This window comes from Eumetopias jubatus, unplaced genomic scaffold (assembly GCF_037043125.1).
Source record: "Eumetopias jubatus isolate StellerSeaLion01/CBP00866 unplaced genomic scaffold, mEumJub1_p1.0 scaffold_6, whole genome shotgun sequence".
Lineage (NCBI taxonomy): Eukaryota > Metazoa > Chordata > Mammalia > Carnivora > Otariidae > Eumetopias > Eumetopias jubatus.
The window spans coordinates 107364966-107379644 of NW_028274812.1; the positions used below are offsets into that span (position 1 = coordinate 107364966).

At 46.5% G+C, this 14679-nt stretch overlaps 1 protein-coding gene across 1 annotated transcript; it reads left to right on the top strand.

Annotated features, from left to right (window-relative positions):
* The first annotated feature begins 11398 nt into the window (after positions 1 to 11398).
* On the top strand, positions 11399 to 14547 carry DNPH1 (2'-deoxynucleoside 5'-phosphate N-hydrolase 1). Its single transcript, XM_028097478.2, has 4 exons — positions 11399 to 11605; positions 13771 to 13839; positions 14006 to 14116; positions 14294 to 14547. Exons 1-4 carry the CDS (start codon positions 11410 to 11412, stop codon positions 14407 to 14409), a joined length of 492 nt encoding a protein of 163 aa, XP_027953279.1. The 5' UTR covers positions 11399 to 11409; the 3' UTR covers positions 14410 to 14547.
* Positions 14548 to 14679: the final 132 nt, after the last annotated feature.

Here is a 14679-nt window from a genome sequence, read left to right on the forward strand (position 1 = left end):
AAAAGGCTTCAGCATAATTTACCTCATGCCCCATGAATTATGAGGTTTTCCACATCAGCTGGAGGGAACAGGCACTTTTTCCATTGCTCCGTGAGCTCTGGAGATTGTTCACTTTGCTGCTTTCAGGTGGTTCTTTTCCTGCCTCAGTGAGTTTCCTCACACACATGTGCTGATTGGTCTGAAACTGACTGTCACATAGATCAGTCTGAAGGTTCCAAAGCTCTCTCTTCTGTCCTGTGCTCTGTTCCACACACCAGCTGCTTTGGCCTCCGTGGACTCGCCACTCTGTCTCAGCTCCAGGAGATGGCTGGGCTCAGCCTGGGTTCCTCCCGCGGGAAGCCCAGAAAACCTGCAGGCAATGCTGGGGCAAACAAAAGCTCACCTGGCTGTTTTTGGTTTTTTGGGGATCGCTGTCCGACACTGCCTGATGGCCAATGTTCAAACATTGTTTCATATATTCTGCCCAGTTTTTTGCTTGTTAAACATGGGAGGCTCGATAGCAAAGGAAACCATCAGTAAAATGAGAAGGTAATTTATGGAATGGGAGAAAATGCTTGCAAATCATGGATCTGATAAAGGGTTACTATCTGAAATATATCAAGAACTCATCCAATTCAATAGGAAAAAAAGAGAACAGTCCACATTAAAAATGGGCAGAGGATCTAAATAGACATTTTTCCAGAAAAGACATACAAATGGCCAATAGGTATATGAAAATGTACCATACTACCCAAAGCCATCTATAGACTCAATGAAATTCCTATCAAGATTCCAATGACATTTTTTACAGAAGTAGAAAAAACAATCCTAAAGTATATATAGAACCACAAAGACCCTGAAAAACTAAAGCAATCCTGAGAAAGAAGAATAAAGTGGGAAGCATCACACCTTCTGATTTCAAGCTATGTTATAAAGCTAGAGTATCAAAACAGTATGGTGCTAGCATAAAAACAGACACATAACAAATGGAATAGAATCAAGAGCGCAAAAATAGGGGTGCCTATTTTGGAGGGTGGCTCAGTTGGTTAAGCGGCTGCCTTCAGCTCAGGTCATGATCCCGGAGTCCTGGGATCGAGCCCCACATTGGGCTTCCTGCTCAGCGGGGAGTCTGCTTCTCCCTCTGCCTGCCGCTCCCCTGCTTGTGCTCTCTCACTCTCTCTTGCCTATGCTCTCTCTCTCTAGCAAATAAATAAATAAAATCTTTAAAAAAAAAGAGCACAAAAATAAAACCATGCATATATGGCCAACTAATATTTGAAAAGGGAGCCAGGAATACTCAGTGAAGAAAAGACAATTTCTTCCATACAGATGGCCAACAGACATATGAAAAGATACTTAAGATCACTAATCATCAGGGAAATGCAAACCAAAACCACAATGAGATATCATCTTATACCTCAGAATGGCTCGTATCAAAAAGACAAAAAAATAACAAGCGTTGGCAAGGATGTGGAGAAAAGGGAACCCTCGCGCACTATTGGTGGGAATGTAAATTGGTGCAACCACTTTGGAAAACAGTATGGAGGTTCTTCCAAAAACTAAAAATAGGGCCACCTGGCTCGTTCAGCTGGTAGAGCATGTAGACTCTTGATCTCAGGATTGTAAATTCAAGTCCCATGTTGGGTGTAGAGATTACTCAAAAATAAAATGTTTAAAAAGAATGAAATCTTGCCATTTGCAACAATGTGGGTGGAGATAGAGAGTATATGCTAAGAGAAATAAGTCAGTCAGAGGAGCCTGAGTAGCTCAGTCAGTTAAGTGTCTGACTCTTGGTTTCAGCTCAGGTTGTGATCTCTGGGTCATGAAATCAAGCCCCACATCTGGCTCCATACTAAGCTTGGAGTCGGCTTGAGATTCTTTCTCCCTCCCACTCCCTTCCCCTTTGCTCCTTCCTCTGCTTGTGCACTCCCTCTCTCTCTCTCAAATAAATAAATAAAATCTTAAAAAACACAAACCCTAAAAAAATAGAAGTACCATATGACCCAGTAATTCCACTTCTGGGTATTTACCTGAAGACAATGAAAACACTAATTTAAAAAGATATAAGCACCCCTGTAGTTCATTGCAGCATTATTCACAAGAGCCATGATATAGAAGCAACCTAAGTGTCCATTGATACAGGAATGGATAAAGAAGATGTGGGGCACCTGGGTGGCTCAGTTGGCTGGGTGTCTGCCTTTGGCTCAGATCAGGATTCCAGAGTCCTGGGACCAAGCTCCACATTGGGCTCCCTGCTCAGCGGGGAGTCTGCTTCTCCCTCTGCCTGCCACTCCCCCTGCTTGTGCTCTCTCTCTGTCAAATAAATAAATAAAATTTTTAAACAAACAAACAAAAAGATGTGGTATATAGAGACAGTGGAATATTACTCAACCATAAAAAAGAATGAGATCTTGCCAGCCACTTGTGACAACATGGATGGACCTAGAGGGCATTATGTTAAGTGGAATAAGTCAGACAGAGAAAGACAGATACTGTATGATCTCATTTATATGTGGAATCTAAAACAAACAAATTAAAAAAAACCCAACAATAAAAGAGAAACAGACTCCTAAATATAAAGCAACATGGTTGCTGAGAGGGGAAGGTGGTAGGAGGATGGACAAACTGGGTGAAGGGGAGTGGGAGATACAGGCTTCTAGTTATGGAATAAGTCATGGGGCTGAAAGGAGGAGCACAGAGAATATAGTCACTGGTACTGTAACGGCGTTGTCTGGTGACAGAGGGGAGCTATGCTTGCGGTGAGTGGACATCTAGACTTCTCCAATCACTATGTGGTACACCAGCAACTAACGTAACATTGTGTGTCAACTATACTTCAATTAAAAAAATTTTTGAAAAGACAGTCTCTTCAATAAATGGTGCTGGGAAAACTGGATATTCACACATAAAAAAAGTGAAACTAAATCCCTATTTTATACCACTCACAAAAATTAACTCAGATTAAACTTTTTTTTAAATTTTCTTTCTTTCTGTTTTTTTGTGGTTTTTTTTTTAAGATTTTATTTATTTGTCAGAATGAGAGCGAGCATAAGCAGAGTGGCAGGCAGAAGGAGAAGCAGGCTCCACTGAGCAAGGAGACCGGAACCTGGGATCATGACCTGAGCTGAAGGCAGACGCTTAACAGACTGACCACCCAGGTGTCCCTCTTTTTTATTTTATTTTATTTTATTAAGATTTATTTATTTGAGAGAAAGAGCACGAAAGCAGGGGGAAGGGCAGAAGAAGAGAGAGAATCTCAAGCAGATTCTGAGCTGCGCACGGAGCCCAACATAGGGCTTGATCCCGTGACCCTGACATCACGACCTGAGCCAAAACCAAGAGTCAGATGCTTAACCGACTGGGCCACCCATGTGCCCCTCTAATTGGATTAAAGACTTAAATGTCAGACCTGAAACCATAAAACTCCTAGAAGAAAACATAGGGGAAAAGCTCCTTTGCATAGTTATTGGCAATGATTTTTTTAAAGATTTTTTATTTATTTATTTGAGAGAGAGAGACAGAGACAGTGAGATAGAGCATGAGTGGGGAGGAGAGGGAGGAGGAGTGGGAGAAGCAGGCTCCCTACTGAGCAGAAAGCCCAATCAATGCAGGGCTCGATCCCAGGACCCTGGGATTATGACCTGAGCTGAAAGCAGATGCTCGACTGACTGAGCCACCCAGGCGCCCTGGCAATGATTTTTTTAATATGACATGTGTAGTACAGTCAACAACAAGAATAAATAAACAAGTGGGACTACAACAAACTAAAAAGCTTCTGCACAGAAAAAAAACAAAAACAAAAACAAAAACCCCACCCCCCACCCCCCAAATCAGAAAAATGAAGAGACAACCTATGGAATGGGAAAAAAATACTTGTAAATCATATATGTGATAAGGGGTTAATATCCAAAATATATAAAGAACTCACATAACTCAATAGCACAAAAAACCCAAATAATCTAATTAAAAATAGGCAAAAGACCTGAACAGATATTTTTCCAAAGAAGACGTACAATGGCCAACAGGAACATGAAAAGGTGCTCAGTATCACTAATCATTAGGGAACTGCAAATCAAAACCACAATGATAGGGGTGCCTGGCTGGCTCAGTCGGTAGAGCATGTAACTCTTGATCTTGGGGTTATAAGTTTGAGCCACACATTGGGTGTAGAGATTACTTAAAAATAAAACCTTTGGGGTGCCTGGGTGTCAGTCGGTAGAGTGTGCAACTCTTGATCTCGAGGTTGTAGGTTCGAGCCCCAGGCTGGGTGTAGAGATTACTTTTAAAAAAATCTTTTAAAAAACCCACAATGATATGTCACCTCGTGCTTGTTAGAATGGCTATATTCAATCTTAAGAAAAAACAACAAAAACAAACTCATAGATACAGAGAACAGACTGGGGGGTTATCAGAGTCAAGGGACAATGCACAAAGTGGAAGAAGGTGGTCAAGAGGTACAAACCTCCAGTTACAAGATAAATAAGTCCTGGGGATGTAAGGTAGAGCATGGTGACTCTAGTTAATAATACTGCATTGTATATTTGAAAGATGCTAAGAGAGTAGATGGTAAAAGTTCTCATTGCAAGAAAAAATATTTGTAACTATGTGGTGATAAATGTTAACTAAACTTATTGTGGTGATCATTTCATAGCACATACTTATATCAAGTCATTATGTTGTACACCTAACATTAATGCAATGCCAAAGAAAATTTTCTTTAAATCACAGGAAGAAAAAAGCATGACAAACAACAGAAAGAGCAAGGAAAAGCATGGCAAATAGAAAGCACAAAAGAGGATAAGAGAAAAATATCCAAATCTGTTAGTAATCACAATAAATATAAATGGAAGAAATTTATTGATAGAGCATCGGGTTTGTAAAAATGCAGGTATAAGGTGCTTAAGAGAGACAAAGAGGTTAAAAGTGAAGATGTAAAAACATGTAAGTCCGAAAGAACTTATTGGGGAAAGTGGGTCACATCATGAGGACAAAAAGTATACCACCAAGAACATATAGAAATTCTAAACTTGTACTCACCTAATAATAGTCTCAGAATACAAAAGTAAAAATAGGTAAAATTACAAGGAAAGAAATTTAAATCCACTGTCAAAGGGAGATTTCAAAAAAATTACCTCAGTAATTGATAAATGCTAAAAAAGTAAAGATATAGAAGATTTGAAAAATACAAATATAACCATGTGTGTATAGACGATTACATATAAGTAACCTGTTGTATCTATTTAGATATGATATCTGTTGGATACATAGATATCTATTATAAATAGATTTTATATACATACATATCTATTATAAAAATAACAGAAAATAGTTATAATAGATATTATAATATATATAATGTATAGATAGATCTGATTTTGATATGACAAAATTTTAAGATCTGATAACTCTGAGTAGTGGACACAAGGATCTATGATATACCCTTCTCCAAACTTTACTCATACTTGATATATTTTGTAATAAGTTTTTAAATTAATAATTATTCACAAAAAAATCTAAACTGGAGCACTAAGGCCGAACTCCCCGTTTTGGCCTCTACAGATGCCTGACATTGAAGAGCAGATGAAGAGTCCAGATGCTCCCTCCTTGCACAAAATCCCCATCATAAGAAAACATCCTAACAACTGGGATGGTGAGGAAATAAGAGTCAGAGGGCACCTGGCTGGCTCAGTCGGTAGAGCATGTGACTCTTAATCTCAAGGTCGTGAGTTCAAGCCCCACACTGGGCAGAGAGCTTTTGGGAAGGAAGGAAGGAAAGAAGGAAGGAAAGGAAGGGAGGGAGGAGGGAGGGAGGATGGAAAGGAAGGAAGGAAGGAAGGGAGGGAGGGAGGAAGGAAGGAAGGAACGGACGGAGGGAGGAGACTCGGAATGTACTCAGGTAAGGTGGGTACAGTATATATTAGGGCAGAGATCCTCAACCCTCCTTTCTCTACAACAAATCTGAGAAAGCAATATCACATTTGAAAAACAAATGAACACAAAACACGGGAGGGTAAATCTGGTTCCTGCTCCTCCCTGTTGCTGAAGAAGCAGGTGTTTGTTTGCTCTGGGTGTTAACCAGCAGGAGTGTGAGGATAAACTGGAAGGGATGCTCCACATACTTGATTTCTGCTTTCTTTGAATTGCTCAACACTTTGTACCTTGCTGCTTGGCATTAAATTGACCTCTATTCTTGAGCCAAGGCTGGCCCTTCCCAGACCAGAGTCTAAAGTCTCAGTCCTTACTCCTTTGTGTAGTTCCTCTAGTGCCCACTGAGTGTCCCGCACAAAACAAATGCTTCAAAAAAATATACCCTTGAAGCTGGAGATTAAAAGAGACTTTAAAAACATATAAAAAATGAATCGGCTTAAACTGTATGACTAGGAATGCACATTTGGGTGATAAGACCATAAAGAAACATAAAGAAGTTTATTTATGCCCATTTTTTGTCCTTACTATAAAAGTAAGGGCCGGGGCGCCTGGGCGGCTCAGTCGTTAAGCGTCTGCCTTCCAGTCAGGTTATGATCCCGGGGTCCAGCCCCATGTCAGGCTCCCTACTTGGTGGGAATCCTGCTTCTCCCTCTCCTGCTCCCCCTGCTTGTGTTCCCGCTCTGGCTGTCTCTCTCTCTCTGTCAAATGAATAAAATCTTTAAAAAAAATTAAAAAAAAAAAAAGTAAGGGCAGTGTTTACTTTTGGAGGGAAGAAGGAGCCTGTGACTGGGACGGGGCACATGGAAACTTCTGGGTGGCTAAAGACCTATTTCTTGACACGGGTGGTGGTTACAAGAGTGTCTTATAATAATTAATTTGCTTTAAAGTGGCTTGCTGCAAGTGGATTTTATTTTATAATAAAAACATTTTTATTGGTATGTTCCATGAATGAATGAATGAGTGAATGAATCAGTTGGGGCACTGAACATCAGTGGTTGTTAACATCAAAAGAGAGACATCCAGACATCATATGCCCCAAGATGGGAGTACACACCACCACCTGTGAAATAGTCTTGCCCAAAATGGAATCTGAATCTGATCAAGTCTCTAGATCCAACTCCAATTTATAAGACAGAAAAACACTTTTTAAAAAAAGATTTTATTTATTTATTTAAGAGAGAGAGTGAGCAGGGGGAGGGAAAAGCAGACTCCCTGCTGAGCGCAGAGCCTGACGTGGGGCTCGATCCCATGACCTGGAGATGATGACCTGAGCCAAAGGCAGATGCTTAACTGACTGAGCCACCCAGGTGCCCCAGAAGAACCCTTTAAATGACACTACAGGTATATAATCAGTAAACTCCAGACTATAGGAAACTCAGCAGAACAAATAAGGGGACTGGGGGGAGACAATATGCAGTAGCAACATGTTGATTAAAATAGTCTCAAAAGGGATGCCTGGGTGGCTCAGTCATTTAAGTGTCTGCCTTCAGCCCAGGTCATGATCCCAGGGTCCTGCGATCGAGCCCCGCATCGGGCTCCTTGCTCAGCGGGGAGCCTGCTTCTTCCTCTGCCTGCCACTCTACCTGATTGTGTTCTCTGTCTCACAAACAAAAGCTTTAAAATAAAATAAAATAAAATAAAATAAAATAAAAATACTCTCAAAAGACATATGAACCAATCACAACATGTGGACTTTATGTGGTTTCCAGTTTAATTTTTTTAGTTATTTTTATTTCTTCAAAAGGTATATTTATTTACTTGAGAGAGAGAGAGGGAGTGCACACACACGAGGTAGGGAGCAGAGGGAGAAGAGAAGCAGACACCCCGCCGATCACGGAGCCCAACGTGGGGCTTGATCTCAAGACCTGGGATCATGACCTGAGCTGAAGGCAGACACTTAACCGACTGAGCCACCCAGGCGTCCCATGGCTTCTGCTCTTAAACAAATAAACTGTAAACAAACATTTCTAAGACAACTGGAGATTTGAACCATGGTAGAATACTTGATGATGTTAAAAAATCTTGTTAAGTATTTTAGTTGGGATAATGGTATTTTGGTTACATTAAAAAAAAAAAAAAGTATCCTGGGGCGCCTGGGTGGCTGTCGGTTAAGTGTCCGACTCTTGATTTTGGCTCAGGTCATGACCTCAGTGTTGTGAGATCGAGCCCAGTCAGGCCCTGTGCTAGGCGTGGAGCCTGCTTAAGATTCTCACTCTCCCTCAGGGTACCTGGGTGGCTCAGTTGGTTAACTGTCTGCCTTTGGCTCAGGTCATGATCCTGGAGTCCCAGGATCGAGTCCCGCATCGGGCTCCCTGCTCCGCAGGGAGTCTGCTTCTCCCTCTGCCCCTCCCCCCTCATGTGCTCTCTCTCAAATAAATAAATAAAATCTTTTAAAAAAAGATTCTCTCTCTCCCTCTTTCTCTGCCCCGCCCCTTAAAATAAATAAATAAATCTTTTATTTTTAATTTTTTTAAAAGATTTTTATTTATTTATTTGAGAGAGTGAGCAAGAGAGAGAGAGAGCACAAGCCAGGGGGAGATGCAGAGAGAGAGGGAGAATCAGACTCCTCGCTGAGCCGGGAGCCCGATGCCCAATGCAGGGCTCAATTCCAGGACTCCAGGGTCATGACCTGAGTCGAGGGCAGACACTTAACTGACTGAGCCACCCAGGCGCCCCAACAAATAAATCTTTAAAAAAAAATAAATGGAATTACAGGGCGCCTGGGTGGCTCAGTCAGTTAAGGGTCGGACTCTTGATTTCAGCTCAGGTCATGATCTCAGGGCTGTGAGATTGAGCCCCATGTCAGGCCCTCTGCTGGGCGCGGAACACTGCTTAAGATTCTCTCTCTCCAAACCATAAGAGACTCTTTTAGGAAGCAAACTGAGGGTTGCTGGAGGGGAGGAAGGAAGGGAGGTGGGGGGATGGGGTAATGGGGTGACGGACATTGGGGAGGGTATGCGTTGTAATGAGCACTGGGTATAAGACTGATGAATCACAGAACTGTACCCCTGAAACAACACATTATATGTTAATTAATTGAATTTAAATTTAAAAAATATTCTCTCTCTTCCGCTACCCCTCCCCCAAGAGTGCTCTCTTTCTCTAAAAAAAAACTTACATAAAAAAATTCTTAATGAAATTATGCACTATGTATATAAGTTTGACATTGTCTGTAATGCAAACAATTCTGTGGAACTGAACAATGACATCATTTGTAGAGCACCTGGTGTTCTGTAAAGTGCTCTCACATACTTCATCGGAACCGCACCATACTCAAACAAACTGCGTAAGTAAGGCAGGAGAACATTTCTTACTTAGAGATGAGGAAACTGAGGCTCAGAGGCTTTAAGGGACCTGCTCAAGGTCACAGAGCTAGCAAGTAGTAACTTGTCTGACAAGTAGTTAATGGAATTAGGATTCCATACCGCCCCCCATCAGGCTGCCTCACTAGACTGTGCACCTGCCTTGCTTCCCCCATCCCACCCCTTAGTGCCCCAACCTTCCACCTCGGGCCTCTCTCCATGGAGCTGGAGGATCGCACCTGCAAGCCACGGCTAGCTCTGCATCCTCCCCCACCTGATAGGGACATAGAACCAATTTCAGGGTCTTGTTTGCCAGTCCTTCTACTCTTTCTCCTTCAGCCTGAGGTGGAAGGGGGATGCCAGCCACATCACCAGTGTGAGCCCTAAGGAGACAGAGGCTGGTTTACTTTCTTCAAGACACAGAGGCAGAAATAGGATGCTCTGTGTGTACATGTGTATGTGGGTCCCTCTCTGTGGGAAGAATGGAGGGAAGGCGTGAGCAAGCATAAGGAGGGTAGAGGAAGTTGCCCGTCAAGTCATCTGGCACACGAGGTCTGGCACACAAGGCTTCTTTCCAAAAGATGTTTAAAGGTGTGTGTGGGGGGGGGGGGCCTGGGGCCCTAGCGGACGGCTCTGCGTATATGTTTGCCCCATGGTCTGGGTACCTGTGGCTGGGCCCACCAGAGGACAGAGATATATCCTAAAATCTCTTTGCCTTCTCTTTGTGTCTTTGCATTTTTTTTAGGTTTATTTATTTAAGTAATCTCTACACCCAATGCTCAAACTCGCAACCCCGAGATCAAGAGTGGCATGCTCTTCCAACTGAGCGTGCCAGGCCCCCCTGTGCCTTTGCATTTTTATTTTTTTAAGATTTATTTCTTTATTTAAGAGAGAGACAGTGTGTGCAAGCAAGCGAGGCCTGATCCCACGACCCTGAGATCATGACCTGAACCAAAATGAAGAGTCAGTCCCTCAACCGACTGAGCCACCCAGGCACCCTGTCTTTGTGTTTTTAAAAATTATTATTGTTGTCAGCCCTGTAACCCCATACCTTGGTATTTTATAGTTTTCATTCAGGAAGAATTCGGAAGGAAGCATGACAGAACTTTCCTCTAGGGAATGGGATTGGGGTCTCAGGACTCACTTTCCACTGAGTACTCTCTTGTTCCATCTGATTTTTTTTTTTGGTCCTATGTTTGTATATTTTCATCACATGATGAGGGGGAAATCATTGTTATTACCAGTGAACAATGGTGTGTTTGCCAACCTCCCTGAAGACCCTGCTTTTATCAGCCTACTATAGGGCTGAACAGATTACAAAGTGCTGGCAAATATAACTTCTCATCTGAATCCACTCATTCATTCAACAAATATTTGATAAATAGTTCCTATGTGTCCAGCACAGTTCTAGAAGCTAGGGATATAGCAGTGAACAAAACAGAGAAAAGTTCCTGCCCTCCTGGGGACTTACGTTCTACTGGGTATAGAAAGACAAACAACAAAATTCATCAACATGGGCGCCTGGGTGGCTCAGTTGGTTAAGCGACTGCCTTCGGCTCAGGTCATGATCCTGGAGTCCTGGGATCGAGTCCCGCTTCAGGCTCAGCAGGGAGTCTGCTTCTCCCTCTGACCCTACCCCTTTCATGCTCTCTCATAAATAAATAAAATCTTTTTAAAAAATTCATCAACATGCTAGGGAGAAGGCTAAAAGGTAAGGCAGGGGAGGGCAATAGGGAGGACTGCGAACAGGAGGCTGCCATGTTGAATAGGATGGTCCGGGAAGGTGACCTGTGAAGACTTGGAAGAGGTGAGGAAGTGCTCCGGGGAGCTGCCTGGGAGTAGAGGGTTCCAGGCTACAGCGAATGCAAAGGGCATGGCCAGCATGCTTGAGGAAAGCCAGCGTGGCTGCGGAGAGTGAGAGTAGTAGGAGGTGGGCTTAGGGAGGTGGCGTCACCAGAGGATACACCTGCGTCTAGCTGAGACGGGGAAGGCCCGGGCCCGAGGGGCGCAGGAGCGGGTGGGGTGTGGGCGACCACTAGCTGCAGTGACGAGATCCGGTCGTCAGCGTCCGGAGGCTAACGCCGGGCTCGCAGCTCGCCCCGCTCACTCGCAGGCACCTTCTCCCGGGGTGGGCCGAGTCACGTGACCGCGAGCGGGCGCCCCCTGGCGCCGGGAGGGGCGTGGCGGCGGCGGCGGTGGGATGGCGGCGGCGGCGGTGCCCGGAGCGCGGGAAAGCGGGGAGCCGGGCCAGCCGGGCCGCCGGGCCCTGTACTTCTGCGGGAGCGTCCGCGGCGGGCGCGAGGACCGGGCGCTGTACGGGCGGATCGTGTCGCGGCTGCGGCGCTTCGGGGCGGTGCTCACGGAGCACGTGGCGGCCGCCGAGCTGGGCGCGCGCGGTGAGGCGGGCGGCGGGGCGCGGTGAGGCGGGCCGGTCCCACCCGGATACCGAGATTGCACTCCCCACCCCCGGCGGCGGCCGTCCCACAGCCGGCCGCGCGTCCCCCTGGCCCGGAGCCAGTCCCCTCCTGCCCAGCCGGGAAAAGGGAGCCGGGGCTCGGACAGCGAGGGTCCCGGTGAGCTTGCGGGTGGGAGCCCGGTCTCCGCATTCACTTGTTCTCTTGACCTTGATTCTTTCCTAGAGAATTTTCTTCCCCTCTTTCCAGGGACGGAGCAGGGAGGAGCAGAATAGGAATGAATGGGGCAGCTGCAGTTCCCGCCTCACCCGCAGGCATCTGCTCCCCCACCTAAGACAAGAGTTTATCCTCCTGCTTCCCCCTTGGCGGTCAGGGTATCCGCCCTCTCTTGGACCCCGAGGACCCCAGTTTTCACCACCACCATCTCTCTCATGCCCTCTCATCAGGCTGTTACTTCCTGGCTTCCGGGTCTTTCTAAAGCGCCGCTTTGATCAGTTTTGGTCTGGAATCTCCGCGCGTCTTCTAGTTTGAAAGTCGTGCTTGAACTCTTGTACTTCTGCTCAGAAAACCTTTAAGTGCTTTCCCCTCGCCAGCCCCAGGAGCGGATCCAGGGTTTGTGGGACCTAATGCAGTTTTGGAGACCTCTTTAAAAAGGTGTGATGTAGTTTTTGGAATGTTGGTGAGGTTGGAGTGCAGAGTCAGCGGCCAACAAGGAATTCTTGAAATGTCTTTGGTGCAGAAAGGTGATTTTATTAAAGCACGGGGACAGGAGCCCGTGGGCAGAAAGAGCTGCTGCCCTGGGGTTTTGAGGAGTGGCTGATTATATACTTGAGAGTTGGGGGAGGTAAGGAGAAAGGAAGGTGCCGGAGAGGACTCTGATGTTCTGAAGAAGATACTGGAGGCCTTGCCCTTGTCAGGCTAAGGTTGTTTCCCCTTTAGCAAAGCACTAAGACTGTTGGGAGCTTCCTGGAGGAACGTTATACCCTGCCTGCAAGTATTTGTCAATGGGCTGCAGGTTAAGGATATTTAATTTTTACCTGCATTTCCTTTACCTTTGTGTCCCACATCACTGTGGAGGGGAGGGTGATGCTAGGGCTCCAGGAAATGGAGTGATGGGTCTCTGGAAGTTAGGTTATTGATACAAATGCTTTTTTCTTGTAAATCACTAAGACACCGGTAAACCAAGGGAAGGCTCCTGTCCTGCAGGACTGTGATCTCTATTCACCCTTTGTGTTTCCCTTCCCTTAGCTCTACCTAGAGCAGCGGGGAGTGCCTGGGGAAGGTCGTAGGGATCCCGCCTGGCAGTGGGGCGAGGGTTGCCCTGTGTCAGCTTGTGCTTTGTCCTCAGCTTACCTTCTGCTCCCTCATCAGATGAAATCACAAAGCGAAATTGCTAGGGCGCTGGAAGGGGCCTCAACAAGTGCAGGGCCCTGAAGCTTAAGGTTCATTGGTTTCAGGGCAGGTCCTGTCCACGCCTCCACCCAGTGGTTCTGGAACTTTAGTGTGCTCGAATGTCATCTGAGGGAACTTGTTTAAAATACAGGCTCACATAGCAGTCTGGGGTGAAGGCTTAGGATGTATTTTTAACAAGCTCTCCAGGGATTCTGCTCTGATGCGGGCAGTAACATTCCATCAAGCCAGAACTGAGGGCCTTATCCTCTGACCCCAGGAAGAGCCCCCCCTCTACCTTCCTTCCCACCACCTCCTACTGGTCATGCATTGTATTCCTGCACTGGTGCTCAAAGTCTGGTGGGGTTCCCAATCGCCTGGAGACCTCCTGAGGCAGCCGGGCATCCTATCAAGCATATCAAGCGTTCAGCTGATGCGGCACCCACCAAAGCCTGTGAGCCGCTCAGCTGGGTTCTGGTTGTTCATCCTCCTCTCCATCTCTGATCCCTGACCCACAGTGAGGGAACAGTCCTTCCCGTAGTCTCCTCTGTGCCCCTCATCTGGCCCTAATCACGCTCTCCTGGAAGTTTTCTTGTGGCTATATTCCATTTCATCCTTTCCCTGGGTCCTCAGAGGTCACCTGGCACGCCTTCCCCCCTCGCTGAGCAGGGCAGAGGGGTGGCGAGGGCACAGGAGAGGTACTGAGTGCTGAGGACCAGGCAGGGGCTTGGCCTTGACCAGCTTTCCTTCCTCCACAGGGGAAGAGGCTGCTGGGGGTGACAGGCTCATCCATGAGCGGGACCTGGCCTGGCTGCAGCAGGCAGATGGTGAGTGGTCCCCCCTCCTACCCACAAACTTCTCTGGGATGTTAGATCCCCTGGACATGCCTGTCGTCCACATCAGGGAGGGAGTTCCCTTCTCGCCACGCCCAGACTCTGTCATCTGTCCCTTAACAAGCCCCAGATACTGAGCTGGTCTCTTGTTTCTTCCCAGTGGTGGTGGCAGAAGTGACCCAGCCATCGTTGGGTGTGGGCTATGAGCTGGGCCGGGCCGTGGCCCTCAATAAGCGGATCCTGTGCCTCTTCCGTCCGCAGTCTGGCCGAGGTGAGCACTAAGCCCTGGGGGGGGGGGCCCTCCTCCCACCCCAGCCTTCTGCAGACCCAGCCCTGGGGGGGGGGGGGCCTCAGGACAGTGCCCTATCCCCAAAACGGGACAGGGCAGGGAGCGGAGAGGGGAAGTGCGGATGGAAGTGGCACCTTCACCTCCCTCCGCCCTTCTCAGTGCTTTCAGCCATGATCCGGGGAGCAGCAGACGGCTCGAGGTTCCAGGTGTTGGACTACGAGGAGGGCCAGGTGGAGGCCATGCTGGATCAATACTTTGAGGGTGACCCTTCCTAGCAGGTGGCTGCTGCCTCCCCTGACCCAGCTGCTTGATTTAACCCCACTTTGTTAATTCTTCTAATCCCAGACTCTGCCCTGGTACCCTTCGTACCTCTTCGCCCCATTACCAAATTAAAAGGTATGTTTAAAATTCTACCTATGTCGTCTCTGTGAGTGATAGGGCGGGAGAGGTCCTCAGGAATATCTTTTTCTTTCCTGCTTCACTTCAAGATGTAGAGAGACCCGTTAACATTCTGTAGGCCCCCAAAAGAGAGTACTTCCTAACGC